At 41.2% G+C, this 17566-nt stretch overlaps 1 protein-coding gene and 1 pseudogene across 2 annotated transcripts in view; both read left to right on the forward strand.

Moving 5' to 3' along the window:
• The window catches only part of SMPX (small muscle protein X-linked), a 60628-nt gene that overhangs the window by 5657 nt on the left and 37405 nt on the right, over window positions 1-17566 (forward strand). For both annotated transcript variants that reach the window (XM_062184106.1, XM_062184105.1), the window contains exon 3: window positions 12035-12121. In XM_062184106.1, the coding sequence (XP_062040090.1) occupies window positions 12035-12121 (87 nt within the window). The remainder of the gene's footprint in view (window positions 1-12034; window positions 12122-17566) is intronic.
• LOC133753530 (high mobility group protein B3-like) lies at window positions 6488-10616 on the forward strand (annotated as a pseudogene).

Below are 17566 nucleotides of genomic sequence, written 5' to 3' on the forward strand. Positions count from 1 at the left end.
GGAAGGGTCTATGTATTTGGCAAAGATTTCATTCTGTATTGTCACATTTAGCTCTTTGATGTCTACCTAGTGAGTCCCTAACATATTCTGACAAGGAGAGTGGAATTTATTTTGTCTTTCAAAACTATGGACACCCTGGAGCCTTTGAATCTTTCCTTTAACCCTCTATGCAGGGGCTCTGAAAACAGATTGCTGGGGTCCTTAATACATTTTGTACTTGTGTAGGATCATTGGAAAATTACTTTATCTATCTCATGTTCTGTGTCTTTTTTTTTCACATGTATAAAGTGGAAATAATAATACTACTTACCTCCCAGGTATTTATGTATAAGATGCTTAAAACAGCATAGTAAGCTCTCATCAAGAGTCAGCCAATAGTATAATTATTATTCAGAAATGCTTTATGTTAAAGTTAGGAGAAATAATATCATTCAATCACTGCATTTGAAGCCCCTGAAGTGCCAACCATAAAGCTTTCTTCTAAGTTTGTAGAACAGAAAACATAGTCCTGTGGGGCTGCCTTTGCTTCTCTTCTTTTTTAAAGCTGACTGTGCTGACTTTACTTCCATAGTGCTACCTGGCTTCCCTTACATCTACACTGAAAATACCCCAGGATTTTATTTACTAATTTTGATCATGATATATTTTTAGATCTGTAGTATTTAAAAAGCTGCAATTGACTAATCTCAATAGCTGTTATTTCCCTGTATTACAAAAAATTGATCCACTCTACCAACAAAGGTAAAATAGTGGTTCCTTATGGAACCAGTATTGCTTCTTTCAATATATTTTATGCCACACAAAAAGCCCAATTTAGTGCACATTCAAATGAAATCTTATTTCTTATGGCTAGATAGGATCAGCACTATTTAATATTTTCCTATCATGTTTGCATTAGCCTTATGCAGGGCAGATTAAATAGAATATGAAAACAGTTACACTATACAAAATGGTTTAGAGTAGGAACATTAGTTAGGTTATGGCCCTGTCTGGAACAAACAGAAACTGACTGATGAGGAAGTATCCTTACTGTGTAAGTACCACTAAAACCTCTTAAATCTTCTACTCCATGCACTCTAGTCACTTCCTTTTTATTAGCACCTTATCTCTTATCCAGTCCAACTGCTGTTTCCTGGGTGCATAAAATGTGCCAGGCACTGTGTTAAGCATAGAATATACAACGATGATCCCCATGTTTGAGGAGCTGATAGTCTCCAGTATTTACTAATTGCATGATTTCAGGCAAATTGAATAGCCTCTTTGTGCCTCAGTTTCCTCATCTATTGATGGGGGATTATTCAGTACCTATGTCATAGGGCTGCTGAGAGAATTAAATGAGTTTAATACAAGTAAATATATAGGACAGTGCTTGGCTCATCGCTTAATAAATATTAACTATTGTCATCAATCATTATCATCATCATTTAGTTCAAGAGTTCCCAATGCTATCCCTTGGAATATTACTTTTATGGGATGTTGTTAAGGTTTTCCATGATTAAGACGTTTCAGGAGTTGGATTATTGTCCCTATGTGTGTCAGAAAACATGAAATCAAACAACTTCAAGTCTCTGTTTCCTTGGTTCACCCTTGGTTTATTCTTCTGTAAAGTGAGAATTATCATATTATTTGGTGGAGTTGTCATAAAGAATAAGCAAATTAATGCAAGGCAAATACCTGATTTGCAGTGCAAAAAGTTATTAAGAGATGGCTCTTCTAACTATCCAAAGGCTTTCTCAAACTGGCTCCAACTTCTCCATGTACAAGAATCAGAGGGAGACGAGAATTAGATGTAGCCTTAGGAGATGTGGACCATTATCATTCACATCCATGATGAAGAAGAGTTGTCTTTTAAATTTTAAGGTGATTCCAAGGCTACATTTCTTTTCAGTTGTATTAATTAAATCTCATCCAGGGGTATAAAAATATCTGGAAAGAATCAGTAACTTATAGAAGACCTTTGTCTGCTAGCAGCTGTTAGGGTTCTAGACCAGAGGTTGGCAAAATTTTTCTGTAAGTGACAAGACAGCAAATATTTCAGGCTCTGTGAGTTGTTCTATTCCAACCACTGAACACTCACTTAATACCATAAAGCAGCCATGAGCAATATGCAATTCAATTAACCTGTCTGTGTTCCAATGAAAATGTATTTACAAAATCAGGCGGTGAACTGGATTTGGTCCATGGGATGTAGTTTGCCAACCTGGTTCTAGACTCACCTGTCTGCTTTTCACACTCCATTGTTGAAGGGAATGGGGTTGCAACCAAGGCAACATCAGCACATTCAGCATACTGGGTCTGTTCCCTCCTGATGAAAGAATTTGACATGACAGCTGGTGGGGAAAGTTAGAGCTGCCGGGAAATCTAATCCCATCAGTGATCTTCTTGATGAATCTCTCTAATGAGACCAAATGACACTCACCACTGGCAGCACCTGCCTCTCCTACCTCTTCTTCCTGAACACATCCTTTTTGGGAACTACCATTGATCTACCCAGGGCCTCAACTCAGGCGGGGACAATTTTCTCTGGGTTGTCACTGGTCCTTTCTCTCCACCATTGATCAAAGGAAGTTGAATATCTATTATTTGTCCTTTCCCATGAGATCTGAGAGCTTCATGGCTGACTGGAAAAGAACCTTGTGCCCTAGTCTTAGTTTTGTTATGTGATCTGCAAAGGGAGGGTGTTAAATGACCTTATATCTCTGATCAGCTCTTCATAGTCTGTGTATTGTAGAGAGCAACTTCTAAGGCATATTATTAGGGTGACATTAATAGTTATAATATTTTCAGGGTTTATTATGTAGACAGTACAATGGGATTTCTATGGATCATAATGTTAGGTTTGGAACAGTGAATAACTCCTCTAAGATCTCACAGCTTATCAGTAGGAGAGTCAGGATCAAAACTTCGTTGTTCAAGCTGATGCTAAAGCCTGCATCCAGAACCACTTTGCAACCCACAATGGTGTCTAGTCTCACTACGTATCCCCCCAACCCTTGGCACAGAGCGAGATGGAATCAGTGAGTATGGACCATCTCAACGGTAATCGTAGCTCCTTGAGTGACAATTACCATTTTATGGGTTCTGAGTACATTCCATTTAAAGAACTCAATTGAGGTTCAGAAACAGTATAAGCATTTCGGTGAAAAAGATAATAATCTACTGTAATTTAAGTCATATTAAAAGTATGTTGCCTCGGAGTAAAAAGTACAAAATAGAATGACTCAATAGCAATCATGGTTTTGAAATACAAACAACCATGGCCACTGAATCACTATCTCTCAGCTTACTCAAGTTAAGTTGCATGTGAAACTGAATCTAACTCTTTTATCATGAATTTAAAGGAATGCTTATAGGACCCCTGCATCATTAGTGGATATGTGGTCTCTTATCACAGGAACTTTTCCATTACTACCCAATCCATGGCTAGAATAGATTATTGATTCCCCAGATTTAGTCCTTCCTTCTTCCCCTTCCCCACCCTGTTATCATTGTTCCTTCACTCCCTACTGCCAAGGGTAGATGAAAGCAGTCTCCATGGAAGACAAAAAATATTTGCAAATATGCATTAGGGACTTAAGTATAACCTTTATAGGATTCCCAGCTTAAAAAAGATTCCAATTGTAGGACAATCTTTGGTACAAAGGTACAGACTGTTCAGTTGATCCAATATATTGATTAAAGCGTAAAATTTTAAGGATTCATGCTTTCCTTCAATCTTTTATTTAAATTTGAAATATAAAAAATTGCTTTCAGTTGTTTATTTTAATGTAGCACCAGATCTTTTCTTTGATCGTTTCTTTCTTATATAAACTTTAAGAAAACTATAATATATTGTTAATGATTTTCAGTGCTGGTTTCTTTGAAGTTTAACAAGAATTTGAACATAGCAGTATGACTCTCAAGTGGGTTCTGTGTTACTTCCAGCTGATGATCTGGGCTGCTCTGACCATGGCTCCCTATCTGTGACATGAGGCAAGCAATCATGTACTGGCTGAAAGAAGTCATTTTTTTTATGCTGACATTCACAAGTACTTCAGAAATACAATCTGCCCCCGTCCAACTGTGCATGTCATTTTAATAGCTGTACAGTACATTCTTAAAATCTGCTTTCCCCTGGATGACGAGACTACATTTGAGTCATTCAGGAAATTATTGAAGAGAACAAAAAGTGTTGTGAGCAGAAAAAAAGAGAAAAAGTTTCAGTATGAAACATCATGGGTGATGGAAAGTGACTGAGTAGGAGTTTTTCAAAATGGTGTTGAGTGGGAAAGTTTTGTGTGTGTGTGTGTGTGTGTTTAAGATTTATTTATTTATAAGGCAGAGTTACACAGACAGACAGAGACAGAGACAGAAAGAGAGGTCTTCCATCTGCTGGTTCACTCCCCAAATGGCTGCAATGGCCGGAGCTGTGCTGATCTGAAGCAGGAGCCAGGAGCTTCTTCTGGGTCTCTCATGCGGGTGCAGGGGCCCAAGGACTTGAGCCATCTTGTACTGCTTTCCCAGGCCATAGCAGGGAGCTGGATCTGAAGTGGAGCAGCCAGGACTTGAACTGGTGCCCATATAGGATGCCGTCACTGCAGGAGGCAGCCTTACCTGCTGCACCACAGTGCTGGCCCCAAGTTTTGTGTGTTTTGAATCAAACCCACATTTCAAGAGTTCATAGGGCCAGGCTGGTGCTGTGGCGCAGCAGGTTAATCCTCTGCCTGCAGTGCTGGCATCGCATATGCGCCTCTGCAAACACGTTGGGGACCAGGAGGAAGCTCCTGGCTCCTGGCTCCTGGCTTAGCCCAGTTCCGGTCATTGCTGCCATTTGGGGAGTGAACCAGAATATGGAAGACCTCTCTCTCTCTCTGCCTCTCTCTGTGTAACTCTGCCTCTCCAATAAATAAAATCTTTTAAAAAAAAGAGTTCATAGGCAGTTATGCATTCTAGTGATAAAGAATTTTGTTTTAAAATAGGTTGCATATATTTTAGTTGGTAGATGTGTATGTGTGTGTGTCTCATATTTTAGGCTAACGTATCAAACAAGAATTTCATTTTCTATTCAGCTTTGAGAAAACACACCACTTTCTGAAAGTCTATAAAGATACCACAAATCTGGAAATGTCATATGCTGCTCCATTCTGAGAAAGACTGGGACCATGACAGTAGGAAAGGGCAGAAAGACTAGAATATCCAATTCTATAGATTTGCCTCTGCCTGTGCTTTGGGAGAGTGGCATGGGGAAGGCTATAGATTTGCAAGAGCAGCCAAGGACCTTTGAAAACTAAAGAGAATTCGTGGGGGGTCATTGAAACACAGGCAATGGGAGGAAACTCCAAAAAGCTCTGAGCTGTTCAGAAAATTCACAGCAGGTTCAAGACACTGGGGACAAAGAGGATGGGGAGATAAGAGAACAATGGCTGTGGAAAGTGAAGTTCAATAGGAATTGTCAGTATGCAGTGGCTGGCGGATATCAGAATCCAATTCATTGTAAGTCCCAGGAGAGTGGCTGGGGGAGGGAGTATTGTTTCCAGAATGCTCCTGGCACAAAGCCTGGAGCCAAGTAAGGAAAACAATACAAATAATTAAGGGAGTAGTGGGATTAAATTACAGGGAATTCTTTCTACTTTTCTTCTTCACCTGGTGAGATCAAGTGTAGTATTAGTTTCACATCAGATAGGTCTTCTATCAGGAAAATGTATCCTATTCTGGCAAAAGATGATCTAGTAGATTTTTTTCCATTCCCAACTTGGAAGATGTAACAAAGTATGTATAGCTTGGGAAAGTCTGCTGCATCCGGGGCATATTTTAAAAAATGTGAAGTGAATAAATCTCAAGGAAGGAAAAAGATACAAAGTGCTACATTATAAAAGGGGAAAAAAAAACCCAAAACCAAGAGTTTAATTCCTTTGCATTTATATAGAATTTGTGCGGAGAAAGAAGTCCAATCTTATATCATCTTCAGGTCATTGAGGTTAAACCTTTTCTGTGTTTGTTTATTCTTTCATTAAAATTTAGCTTATATCCCAAACCCATTTTGAGTTGCAAATGCCATATTCAATATACAAGTGGAAAAATGGAAAATGTATTTTATTTGTGTTCAAACACAGGGCAAAGCTGTGAGAGAGACAAGAATATGACCCAGTTCTCTGGCCAATGTATTCAAACATGGAGCTGCAGGTCTACATGGTTCTATAAAATTCAACTAATAAAGAATTTTTTGTATGGCTACAAGTTATAATATAATATATCACTAAAATATCTCTGCTCTACAATTATATTAACGAAACATCTCAAATCATCTCCTTACTGGTGTAATGCAAGCCACAGTTGATGAAGCAATCCTCTTACAGTCCCTTTTGGGTACATATTAATGATCGAATGTTTGACATGTTTTCAAACTCCTTTTGTTCCTGTCAATATTTACTATGAAAAATAAAACAAACAAATACCATGTAGGTTTCCTGATTTCTTGAGAGATACTTTTTTAAAAGATTTATTTATTTTGAAAGTCAGAGTTACACACAGAGAGAGAGACAGAGGTCTTCCATCTTCTGGTTCACTCCCCCATTGGCTGCAACGGCTGGAGCTGCACTGATCCGAAGCCAGGAGCCAGGAGCTTCTTCCGGGTCTCCCATATGGGTACAGGAGCCCAAGGACTTGCGCCATCTTCTGCTGCTTTTCTAGGCCATAGCAGAGAGCTGGATTGGAAGTGGAGCAGCTGGGATTCGAACCGGCGCTCATATGGGATGCCAGCACTGCAGGCGACGACTTTACTGCCTACGCCACAGTGCCAGCCCCAAGTGATTATAGAAGAAAAACTATCAAGTCAATGAATTAATAGCCCATTTTTCAGTGTTGTTTTTCTTTGGTACTTGTTCTTGAATTATTCACTTTATTGTGTCCATTTTTGAAGGCCACTCTCACCAAATGTAAGCCCGCATTTTCAGAGTTGGATTAGAGAATTCTGGAGATAGAACTAACTGCAGCCAAATGAAAAGAGCCTTTTGGAGATGGGTTTGGTAGTCTAAAAAGGTCTCTCTTTAAAGTCAGGCAGCTTCTGGGCTGGCGCTGTGGCGTAGCGGGTAAGCTGTCGCCTGCAGTGCCAGCATACCATATGGGCACCAATTGGATTCCTGGCAGCTCCACTTCCAATCCAGCTCTCTGCTGTGCCCTGGAAAAGCAGTAGAAGATGGCCCAAGTCCTTGAGCCACTGTACCCATGCGGGAGACCCAGAAGAAGCTCCTGGCTTCGGGTCAGCACAGCTCTGGCCACTGTAGCCAATTGGGGAGTGAACCAGCGGATAGAAGACCTCTCTCTCTCTCTGCCTCTCCTTCTCTCTGTGTGTAACTCTGACTCTCAAATAAATAAATAAATCTTTAAAAAAATAATAAAGTCAGGCAGCGTCAATTTGGAATCCTGGCTTTTCCTCATGCCATTTGTTTGACCTTGAGAAAATTATCGAACCTCAATAAAACAAAGATGACGATAATAACCTCAGAAGACTTTTGTGAGAGTGTATGTGTTTAAACTCTCCACTTCTGCTCATTTTTACATTTTTTTTTTGCAATACTTTACTTGAAGGAAGGGTTCCTTTATTAAGAGATTTGAAAAGAATCGATGCAACCTAACATGAATATTACAAACAGGGATAATAAGAACCAGTGCAATGACCACTTTTTCAAATACAGAGACTCTGTAGCAACTCATCGCATTGGGCTCTTCTGACTACCATAAGCCATCCATGGCCCATGGAGAGGCTTTATGCATTGCTAAAATTAATCTCCAAACAGGAAGAAAGTGGTCATCCTACAGCATGTTCTTTACCTTAATATATTATAATGGATGACCTTTACATGTTCCCTTACTGAAAAATAGAATTCACCATAGAGCGTACTGCTGGGTTAAATGGGTTAGTTTAGTAATCAAGTCTTTCAGAAACAATGCATTAACTTGAAATCAACATTAAGAAGATGCTCCCTGTAGATACTTAACAAACTGATTAACCTTCTTCCAAATAGGCCCTATATTCACTCTCCCTCCCCTTCACCCAGATTGTAGTTATAGAAGTAACTATGGAAGTAACTGGTCCAATACAGATCATCTTCTGTGAATCTTATTTCCATTGTTTTGATCTTATTTCAGGTATTTATGAGATTTCATCCAATGCAGACACTGTCAGTTGTAAAATACCAATAAATTATATCCTCCCTAGAAATAAGGCAAATATGGCTCTGTATGTGCCACTGTGTAAGACACATTCCCCCCCCCCCCCCCATCTTGTGTTCCTTCTTTCTCCCACTCCAGTACACTTGATGTTTCCATTGAAAAGAGAAATAGCATAGAAAGGTAGTCTTAGGTTTCCTAAAACACATATCTCAAAAATTGTTCTGTATTGCCATTTTAGCATATATGGTGCACACTGATTGAATATACTTCTTGCTTATTGGATCTAGGGATGATTCTACGAAGACCTCATCTCTCTTGTTATTTGCCACAAACACACTGGATATGTTTCCTTTCTGTAGAATGTGTTAGGAAACTGGCGCAGTTTTATCTATGGCGTGATCTACACCCTGATTTACATCCTAGGCCCTGGTTCCCGCTGCCATTGCTGAAAGCCAGGTGGCCACATGGCCCAACTACCTGTGCCAAGCTCCACCCCCATCCGAATGGGATTTTCTGCTCCTGCTTCCCTGCCCGCCCTCCGGCAAAGTTTTAAAAGGGCCTGTTCCTGAACGCGTGGCTCTCTTGGCTCCTCTCGTCTGCTCTCCTCTCCTCCTCTCGTCTCTTTTGGCTTCTCTCTTCTCTCCTGCTCACTCTCTCTAGCCTCCTCTTCTTCTCTCTCACTCCCCTCTCTCCTCCCCTCTCTCCTCTTTCTCTCTTACTCTCCTTTTCCCTCTTCACCCCTTCCCTCTGGTCTGCTGGGTTTTTCCCAATAAACCCTTTCCCTTACTCCGGTGTTTGGTGTGTTTTGTGATGGCCTAACAGAAATACATAACAGAATAAGCATTATTTTAGTATGGGAGGGGAGCTGTGAAGTTCCTAAGTAGAAACAATTACTTCATTCTCTCTGTGGGAGCATAACAAAGACCCACCATCTTTTTTTTTTTTCTTTTTTGACAGGCAGAGTTAGACAGTGAGAGAGAGAGACAGAGAGAGGTCTTCCTTCCATTGGTTCACCCCCCAAATGGCCACTACTGCTGGCGCTAGGCCGATCCAAAGACAGGAGCTGGGCACTTCCTCCTGGTCTCCCATGCAGGTACAGAGCCAAAGGACTTGGGTCATCCTCCACTGCCTTCCTGGGCCACAGCAGAGAGGTGGACTGGAAGAGGAGCAACCAGGACAGAATCCGGCGCCCCGACCGGGACTAGAACCCGGGGTGCCGGTGCCGCAGGTGGAGGATTAGCCTAGTGAGCCACGGCGCCGGCCGACATTTTTCATTTGTGTAAATATTTTTGCCTTTTGACACCAGATAAAACATGGATAAAACCTAACATATGCTCTTCTCATGATCAAATTACTATGTCCATATAATTTAGAGTATTTCATGTTTATTAGAAGGTATTTTACATTTTCCACTGATGGACACTAGTATGTTATCTAAGAAAAGGACAGGAAGTCATGAATTATGAAGCAAAGGGAATCTGGAGGCAGTTCTCACAGAGGCAGCTAGCTTGAGGCTGGGGAGTGCTTAGCCCTATACTACCTGGCATAGCAAACAGTACAATCAAGATGGCTAAATGTAGGGGCTAATGTTGTGGCTCAGTGGGTGAAGCTGCTGCCTGTGATGCTGGCATTCTATACGAGCCCTGGTTCAAGTTCTGGCTACACTACTTCCAATCCAGCTCCTTGTTACTGTGCTTGGAAAAGCAGCAGAAGATAGCTCAAGTGTGTTAGGCCTCTGCCACCCATGTAAGAGACCTGCATGGAGGTCCTGGCTCCTGGCTTCAGCCTGGCCCAGCCCTGGCTGTTGCAGCCATCTGGGGAGTGAATCAGTGGGTAGCAGATCACATACTCTGTCTCTCACTTTCTCTTTGTAACTCTGCCTTTCAAATAAATAAATAATAAATAAATAAGTCTTTTTTTAGAAAGATGGCTAAAGGTGACCCCAACAAACCAAGGGGCAAGCCATCTGCTTACACTTTCTTCATGCAGAGAAGAACATAAGAAGAAAAACCCAGAGACATCTGTCAATTTTGAAGAATTTTCCAGCAGTGCCCTAAGAGGTGGGAGACAGTGTCTGGGGAGGAGAAGTCTAAGTCTGAAGAAATGGCAAAGGCAGATAAAGTATGCCATGATCAGGAAATGAATGACTATGGGCCAGCTAAGGGAGGAGAAAAAACCAGCAGTGCCCCTAAAAGCCCACCATCTGGATTCTCCCTACTCTGGTCAGAACTTGACCCTAAGATCTCATCTGCAAACCCTGGCACGTCTACTGGAGACATGGCCAAAAAGCTGGGCGAGACGTGGACTCACTGATGAGACAGTGAAAAGCAGCCTCCCAGCACTAAGCTGGCGAAGCAGCAGCAGTCTGAGCAAGATGTGGCTGACTCGAGTCTAAAGGGAAGTGTGATGGCCCCCAGGGTCTCACCAAAGTCGCCCAGAAAATGGTACTGGAGGAGGAGGAATAAAACACTGCCACTGTCTCTCTGGTGAATCCCTTAGATAGGAGAGTGCCATGATGGACACATCTCTTGTTTGAGATGGGTTTGTTGCCCGCAACAGATTTAATGACAAAATGCAACCACAATCATATTGTGGAATCTCAAAGTGCTCTAGAAACTGTCAGTGCTTTACATCATATGGGCATGGGTGTCTGGAGCACCCTGAACCTGTATCAAAATTGTGCATATTTTCAAACATTTTTTAAATGAACAGGCATTCCTGGGTTCTCCTCCCTCTGCATTTTGCTGTCAGCATGACAAGACATTTCAAGATGTTGCTGGTGTTTTAATTTAATTTGTAAGGTAGTGTTAACTCTACTGTCATTGGCTAGAGACCCTGAGTTATTGACTGTATATATCTATTGTTTGTGGAAAAAAAAAAAAGAACTGCGACAAACTCAAGATGCTCCTTGTAGGGAAGATGTCTTTGCAGCAGCTGTAGCTCATGGTGTGCCTCTGAACCTGGACCCGTTGCCACCATGGTGGGCATCCATATCACTCTAGGTTGTCTGTTTTTTGTATGTAGTAGCATTAGCAGTCTGCTGCCATTCATAGCTGAGGAAAAATGGGGGGGGGAGGTCAGCTGGCATGAGAAGAGCTTTTTTTTTTCTCCTTAGGTAAGTGCAGTTGTTTTTCAACTGTTTTTAAACGAACTGTAGAATTCTTCATTGTCAGCAAAGAGCCACTGCATTCATGAACATTTAAGAGCCTTCTGTACATAAACATTTGGCAACATTCTGCTATTTCTTGTAAGTTTAGAATGCTCAAATGTTTCTGAAGTTAAACAAACTGTATTATACTTTTTTTTTTTTTAAAAAAAGGGGAACTTGACTTTCCAGCGTTCTCCTTACTGGCCCAAACAGGCATACGTTGAGGAGAAGGTAGAAGACTATTAACTGCAGAGACCTAAGGTGATGCTGGAACAGCCATGGGACATTACAGGGAGGAGGTGGCTTAGGACATGTGAATGTCCCCTGTGTCACGAAAAATCTGAAGGGACCTGAAGGAGGGCTAAGGTGTACAATGGCTTCTGCAGACATTCTCAACTCTTTTCCTGTCATATGTGTTCCTTCCTCATCCCGGGAAGAGGAAGCTAATATATACCACAGGAGTGCAGCAGCCAGAACAGGCTGTGTATTCTTTCACCCACTAGGAAACTGAAATGGCTGTGCGGAGCCGACGGTGACTACCAGCAATGTCTAGTGCACAAAAGTCAGCTTCTCCTTTCCATGCTGTGTGCTGTCTTTGCTGCAGTTTTCCTGGGATGAAAAGCTTTGGAGATGTACTTTTCACACACACGTTTCCTTACAGTGTCTACCGTCTTGAGAGTGTCATTGCTATTTCTGACTTTTCTTAAGAGGAATCTACCTTGTTTTTTCTTCTAGGCAAATATCAATATTCCCATGGGAGCCTTTCGGCCAGGAGCTGGGCAACCCCCCAGAAGAAAAGAATGTACTCCTGAATTGGAGGAGGTGAGGAGAACTCAGAGAGCAGAGTTCAGCAAGGTGTCTCCCCTCCAAAATCCTCACTCAGGTGGTAGGGGCAAGGCCAGAGCCTTATCCTGGACTGGCTCTCCAGGACAAGGGGGCAAGTGAAGGACTGTGTGTAAGAGAATCAACATATGAGGGGGCTTCCAAAAGTCTGTGGCCAAAAGTGATTAAAGCTAAGCTTATTTTGGTGTATAACTTTTTGAAACGTATGCATATTTCTTTTATAATATGCATTTTCCATAAATGGTTTAACCACCTGGATTTCACTTTTTCGCACTATCATAAACCTATCTTTTAACTCCATTTCTACACTTTGTTCTCCCTTGGATTCTTTACTTTCTCCCCAAATTCAGCTACACAGTCTGTTAAAAACAGAAGCTAAAATTAATAATGAATGCACTACATAGGGAACTGTCCCTTCTGAGATGTTTATATTTCTTACTCAACTGTGATTTTTCTCATGAAGCCTGGAAGTCTGATGTGGAAACAAAGTAAGATTTTGGAGCATTTCGTTAGCATAAGACAAGAAAAACAGAATTAAATAAAAGCACAAGGCAGAAGAAACTGTTTTTATCTTTCTAATGAGATAAAAGGGCTTTTCAACTTTTGCAGGTGACATCCCTGCCACTTGATGTAAAAGAATATCTATCACTAATTCCAAGTTTCTAAGTAAGACTTTGTCCTGCATCTAAACTTCTTTCCTATGGAAATTCCTGACATGGTCCCAGGTCGGTGGTTCCAGCCTCCTATCAATACATAATTTTTGAGAGGAGGAGATTATTTGAATGACATCACCAAGTTCTGGAATTTCAGCCACCAAATCACTTTTTTAAAAAAATTTCATTTTATTTGAAAAGCAGAGAGATAGAAACAGAGACACAGAGATAGATCTCCCATCCACTGGTTGGTTCCCCAATATCTGCAATAGCTGGGGCTGAGCTGGGTTGCAGCCAGGAGTTGGTTACACATTCCAGGTCTCACACATGGTGGCAGGGACCCAAGGGCTTGGACCATCATCTGTTGCTTCCCAGGGCAGGAAGCTGGAATTGGGAGCAGAGCTGGGACTTAAACCCAGGCCCTCCAATATGGGATACAGGCACCCCAAGCAGCATGTTAACTGCTGCACCAAACACCCACCCCCTAAATCACCTCTGATGAATAAAAATTGTGAACAAACGAGTTGCAAAGACCTGACCTTACGTGCTTTTTCTGGTGCTTTGTTAACTTGGTCATCCAGTTAACTCATGATTATGAGCACTCCATCTGGGAGTTTGGTCAAGCATGTCTGAATCTGTCTACAAAGCAGGACCTTCTCTATTCCTGACATGGCATGTGGACTAGTAGGTATTCAGTAAGTGTTCATTGATTGATCTAATTATCCAATTTTCACTGAGGACCCTGGACCTGTTGTTTTGCATCTTTCAAGAAAAAGGTGCAGGGAAGTAGAAGGGACATCAGTGGAATTCCTTCGACACCTCCATTTATCTGTAATTGGATTTTTCTTCCTGTGTTTTCTCTTAAGCTGTGTCAGTCACCACCGTGACAGTCATTTGAAGGTGGCCTGACCTTCTCTGTCTTACTGAGTTCACTGATGTAGCAGTTGTTGTGGAGAATGGCACCACCTCATCTCTCCTCTGTGATACAGATGGTCAACGCTCTTCTCTGTAAAACTGGTATTTTCATCCACCCAAGTATCTCAGTTAGGCACTAGGGAGCCACTTTGCTCTCACTCTTGCTTGCCTCCTCTCTGATGGTTCCAGCACCTTCTATAATAGCCAAGCACTGATACAGCCTGGCTTATGAACACCTACTTGATAATCAGCCACACATATAAATGTACTGTTCACACAGAATGGAAGGAGCAAAGTACCCACAGAAATTCAGGGACCCCAGGAGTGGTCCAGGAATTGTGTGACAGCTTCCTCATGATGCCACTAGGTAGGAGGGTGGCTCTTGGGGTACTATTCATTTACCATCAGAGCAGGAATGAACTCCCAGGACTTAAGGAGTCTTAGGGATGGAGTGGGCTCTAATGACTCAAGCTCTCCATTGAACCTTAGAACAAATTTCTTATGGAAATGGAGTAGTTGTGTAGCCATGGGAGTAGTTGTGTAGCTTGACTTGGCAACAAGGTGGCCTAAGTAGGATTTTTCTGGGCTAGCCTGAGGCCACAGCCACCTTCTGTGGTATAGTTAGAAAGGAAAACTTCAAAATAACTTATAAGAGGAATCTTCAAGAACTTTCTGGAAAATGCATATTATGAAATTTGTGGATTTTTTTTGCACCAAGGTAAATGTGTCATTTAATTTTTCTTTGAAATTTTGGAAGCTGCCTCATAACCCACATTTTTAAAAATATTTATTTATTTATTTGAAAGACAGAGAGAGAGAGAGAGAGAGAGAGAGAGAGAGAGAGAGGAGTGAGAGACAGAGGAGAGAGAGGAAGGAAAGAAGGGAGGGAGAGGGAGAGAAAAGGTGCTTATTCTATCCACTGGTTCACTCAAATGAGTACAACAGCTAGGTCTGGGCCAGGTCGAAGCCAGAAGCCAGAAACTTCATCCATGTCTCCCACGTGGGTGGCAGGGACCCATGTGTTTGGGCCATCTTCTGCTGCCTTCTCAGATGCATTAGCAGGGAGCTGGATGGGTAGCAGAGCAGCTGTGACTTGAACTCTGATATGGGATGCTGGCGTTCTAAGCAGCTGTTTAACTGCACCACAGAGCCAGCCCTCCACATTTATTATTATCACCCACTTTGCAAACATGGAATTGGTTACTTTCATAGATTTGCAATTCATTGCCTCACCTGGTATTAAGAGAATTATTGTATAAATTAGAGATCATAACATAGCTAGCATCCTTGAACAGAACAGGTCACCTCTGCTAGGGGCAGTGGGTGCCCCTCTAATGGGAAAGGTTTTTTGATGCTGACACCCTCTCTGGTGTGGAGAAGAGGATGCAGCCCAGCTGGAAGCAGGCATGAATCTTTGGCAGTTTGACAAGGCCTGCAAGCCCCGGCTGTGTCTCCAGCCCACCCCTGGTGTCTGGGGACCCTTTGCTCCACTCTCAGAACCCAGTACTCTGTGTCTGTTTGGCCCCACCAGAGACTGGCATGTGCCTCCCACAGAGGCTTTGCAGCCAAGTCCTAATAAGCAGGGTGGTCTTTTGCACAAGACAAGCAGCTGCTTGCTTCAAGTGATTTGAAGGGTATTGCCAAGCCCCCACTAAGCCTCTCAAATCTCTCTTCTGACTGAAATACCATCATTAGTAAGCCACAAAATAGCATGTTGGGATTTTTCTGTTAATTATTTCCCTTTCCAGCTGGTCCCTTTACAAGATGCAAACACATTATTTAATTCTGGTCCAGCTTTCTGAGCTGTGTGGCCCTGGGCAAGTTTCTTAGCCCTGCTGTGAAATGTAATGTTAGGCTAATGGTAGTATCTAATTTATTGGGTTGATGTGATGATTTAATGAGTTATTCCACATAACTTAAAGCAAGTAGCAGTGTGTTTGCTGTTGTTACGTCTTCAGCATTCGAGCCTAATGAGCAGGTCAGACCGTACTTTGCACCTAGGAGAGTTGAGGGAAAACCTCAGTGGGGCATCTGGTAGGAAAATTTGTCAAATGGGCCCATCCGGAATCATGCTCCTTCATGCTTTAATTTACTATAATAATAACTCATTCACAAAAGAAATGCAATCTGGTTTCATGGTTTTAAAAGATGACATTGTGGTGCAGTGCTTGAGATAGAGTCCTGCCTTTGAGTCTGCTTCTGATTCAGCTCCCTGCTAATGCACCTGGGAGGCAGCAGATTACGGACCGAGTACTGGGGTTCCTGCCACTCATGTGGGAAATCCAGACGGAGTTTCTGGCTCCTGACTTCAGCCTAGTCCAGCATCAGCTATTACAGGCATTTGGGTAGATGGAAGTTAGCTCTCTCTCTCTCTTCCTCTCTGTTACTCTACCTTTCAAACAAGCACATATATACATAAATAAAAGATGAGAGAGTATTCCGTTTAAAAATGCTTTACCATTAACCCCCTTCCTCAGTCAATATCATAATGTCTAATTATTAAATATATCCATTTGCAATGTTTCATTATATGTGATATTACCAAATCAAATGTAAAAAACCTTACCTTGAAAAATAGAAACACAGGGCATGGAGTCTTCATTCTTATTTTGTAAAGTTTATATTAAAAAAGTTAACAGACATAAAAACTGTACATATTTATGGGGTACTATGTGATGATTCAATACATGTATACATTATGTAATGTCCTCTGAGGGTAAAAAAAACTATCTCTTCAAACACAACATTTATTTATGCTGAAAATATCCAAAATTCTATCTTCTAGTTTGTTTCTTAAATAGAGAAATATATAGAAAATTAACATTATTTATAGTCATCATACTGGGCAATAAAACCCCAAAATTTCTTACTCCTTATCTAACTATAAGCTAGTACCCATAAATCAACCTCTTTCTATCCTCTCTCCTCTTTCTTCCTGTTGCAGCCTCTGATAATCACCACTATGCTTTCCACTCCTATGAGATCATCTTTCTTTTTTAGACTCCACATGAGTGAGATCATGTGGTACTTGTCTTTCTGTGCTTGGCTTAGTTCACTTGCATTGAGGTTTTAATAACTTGAAAGGAAGGTGTCTAATATCAAATATTATCATTATTAATCTGCATATGTTAACATCACAAATCTTTGTACAAAGACACATCCAAGGGTACTTTAAAACACTGATGCAAAAAAATTGAATTCCATGCATTTACAGAGTTGTCATGAAAATGTGCATTATAAAAACATCTATGCATAGATTTCAATTTTTTGCACCAAAATAAACATATTTTAATTCCATTTTCCACAAACTTTTTCAAGTGCCCTTGTAAGCACAGACATTGGCTTTATGTGCTCAATGTGCTTATAGGATATTTTAATGTTACAAAGATAGTAAATGTGACTTATCCCAGAATTTAACAGAAGGAACTAGAAGCAATTTTCTCTTTCATGCTTCTTTATTAAGATCTACCCACCTAACAACCGTGAGAACATTTATAAGTAAGGAAGCATTTTTCATTTCACTGCTGCACATATTAAAAACACTTTATATCCTTGTTAAAAAAAATTTCTCCTCGGAAGCTCAGTAAAGAACATTTTGGAATCCCTAGTCCTCCAGCTGGATGTCATACAATTTTAACAATTGCTTCTAACTCTACAGTTATAAATGATGAATGTGCATGCATGATGAAGAACAGCCAATCTTATGGCTCTGTACATTGACCTGGGGAAACAATATTTCCCGGATATTTACAGCAGGTACAGTCAGCATTGAATTCCTTTATCATTTTGTGTGGGTGACACATTAGCTATTTCATCAGCATTGTACCAGATTCAAAGAAAACGACTGTAGGAAAAA

Source organism: Lepus europaeus, chromosome X (genome assembly GCF_033115175.1).
Source record: "Lepus europaeus isolate LE1 chromosome X, mLepTim1.pri, whole genome shotgun sequence".
In the NCBI taxonomy this organism is placed as follows: domain Eukaryota; kingdom Metazoa; phylum Chordata; class Mammalia; order Lagomorpha; family Leporidae; genus Lepus; species Lepus europaeus.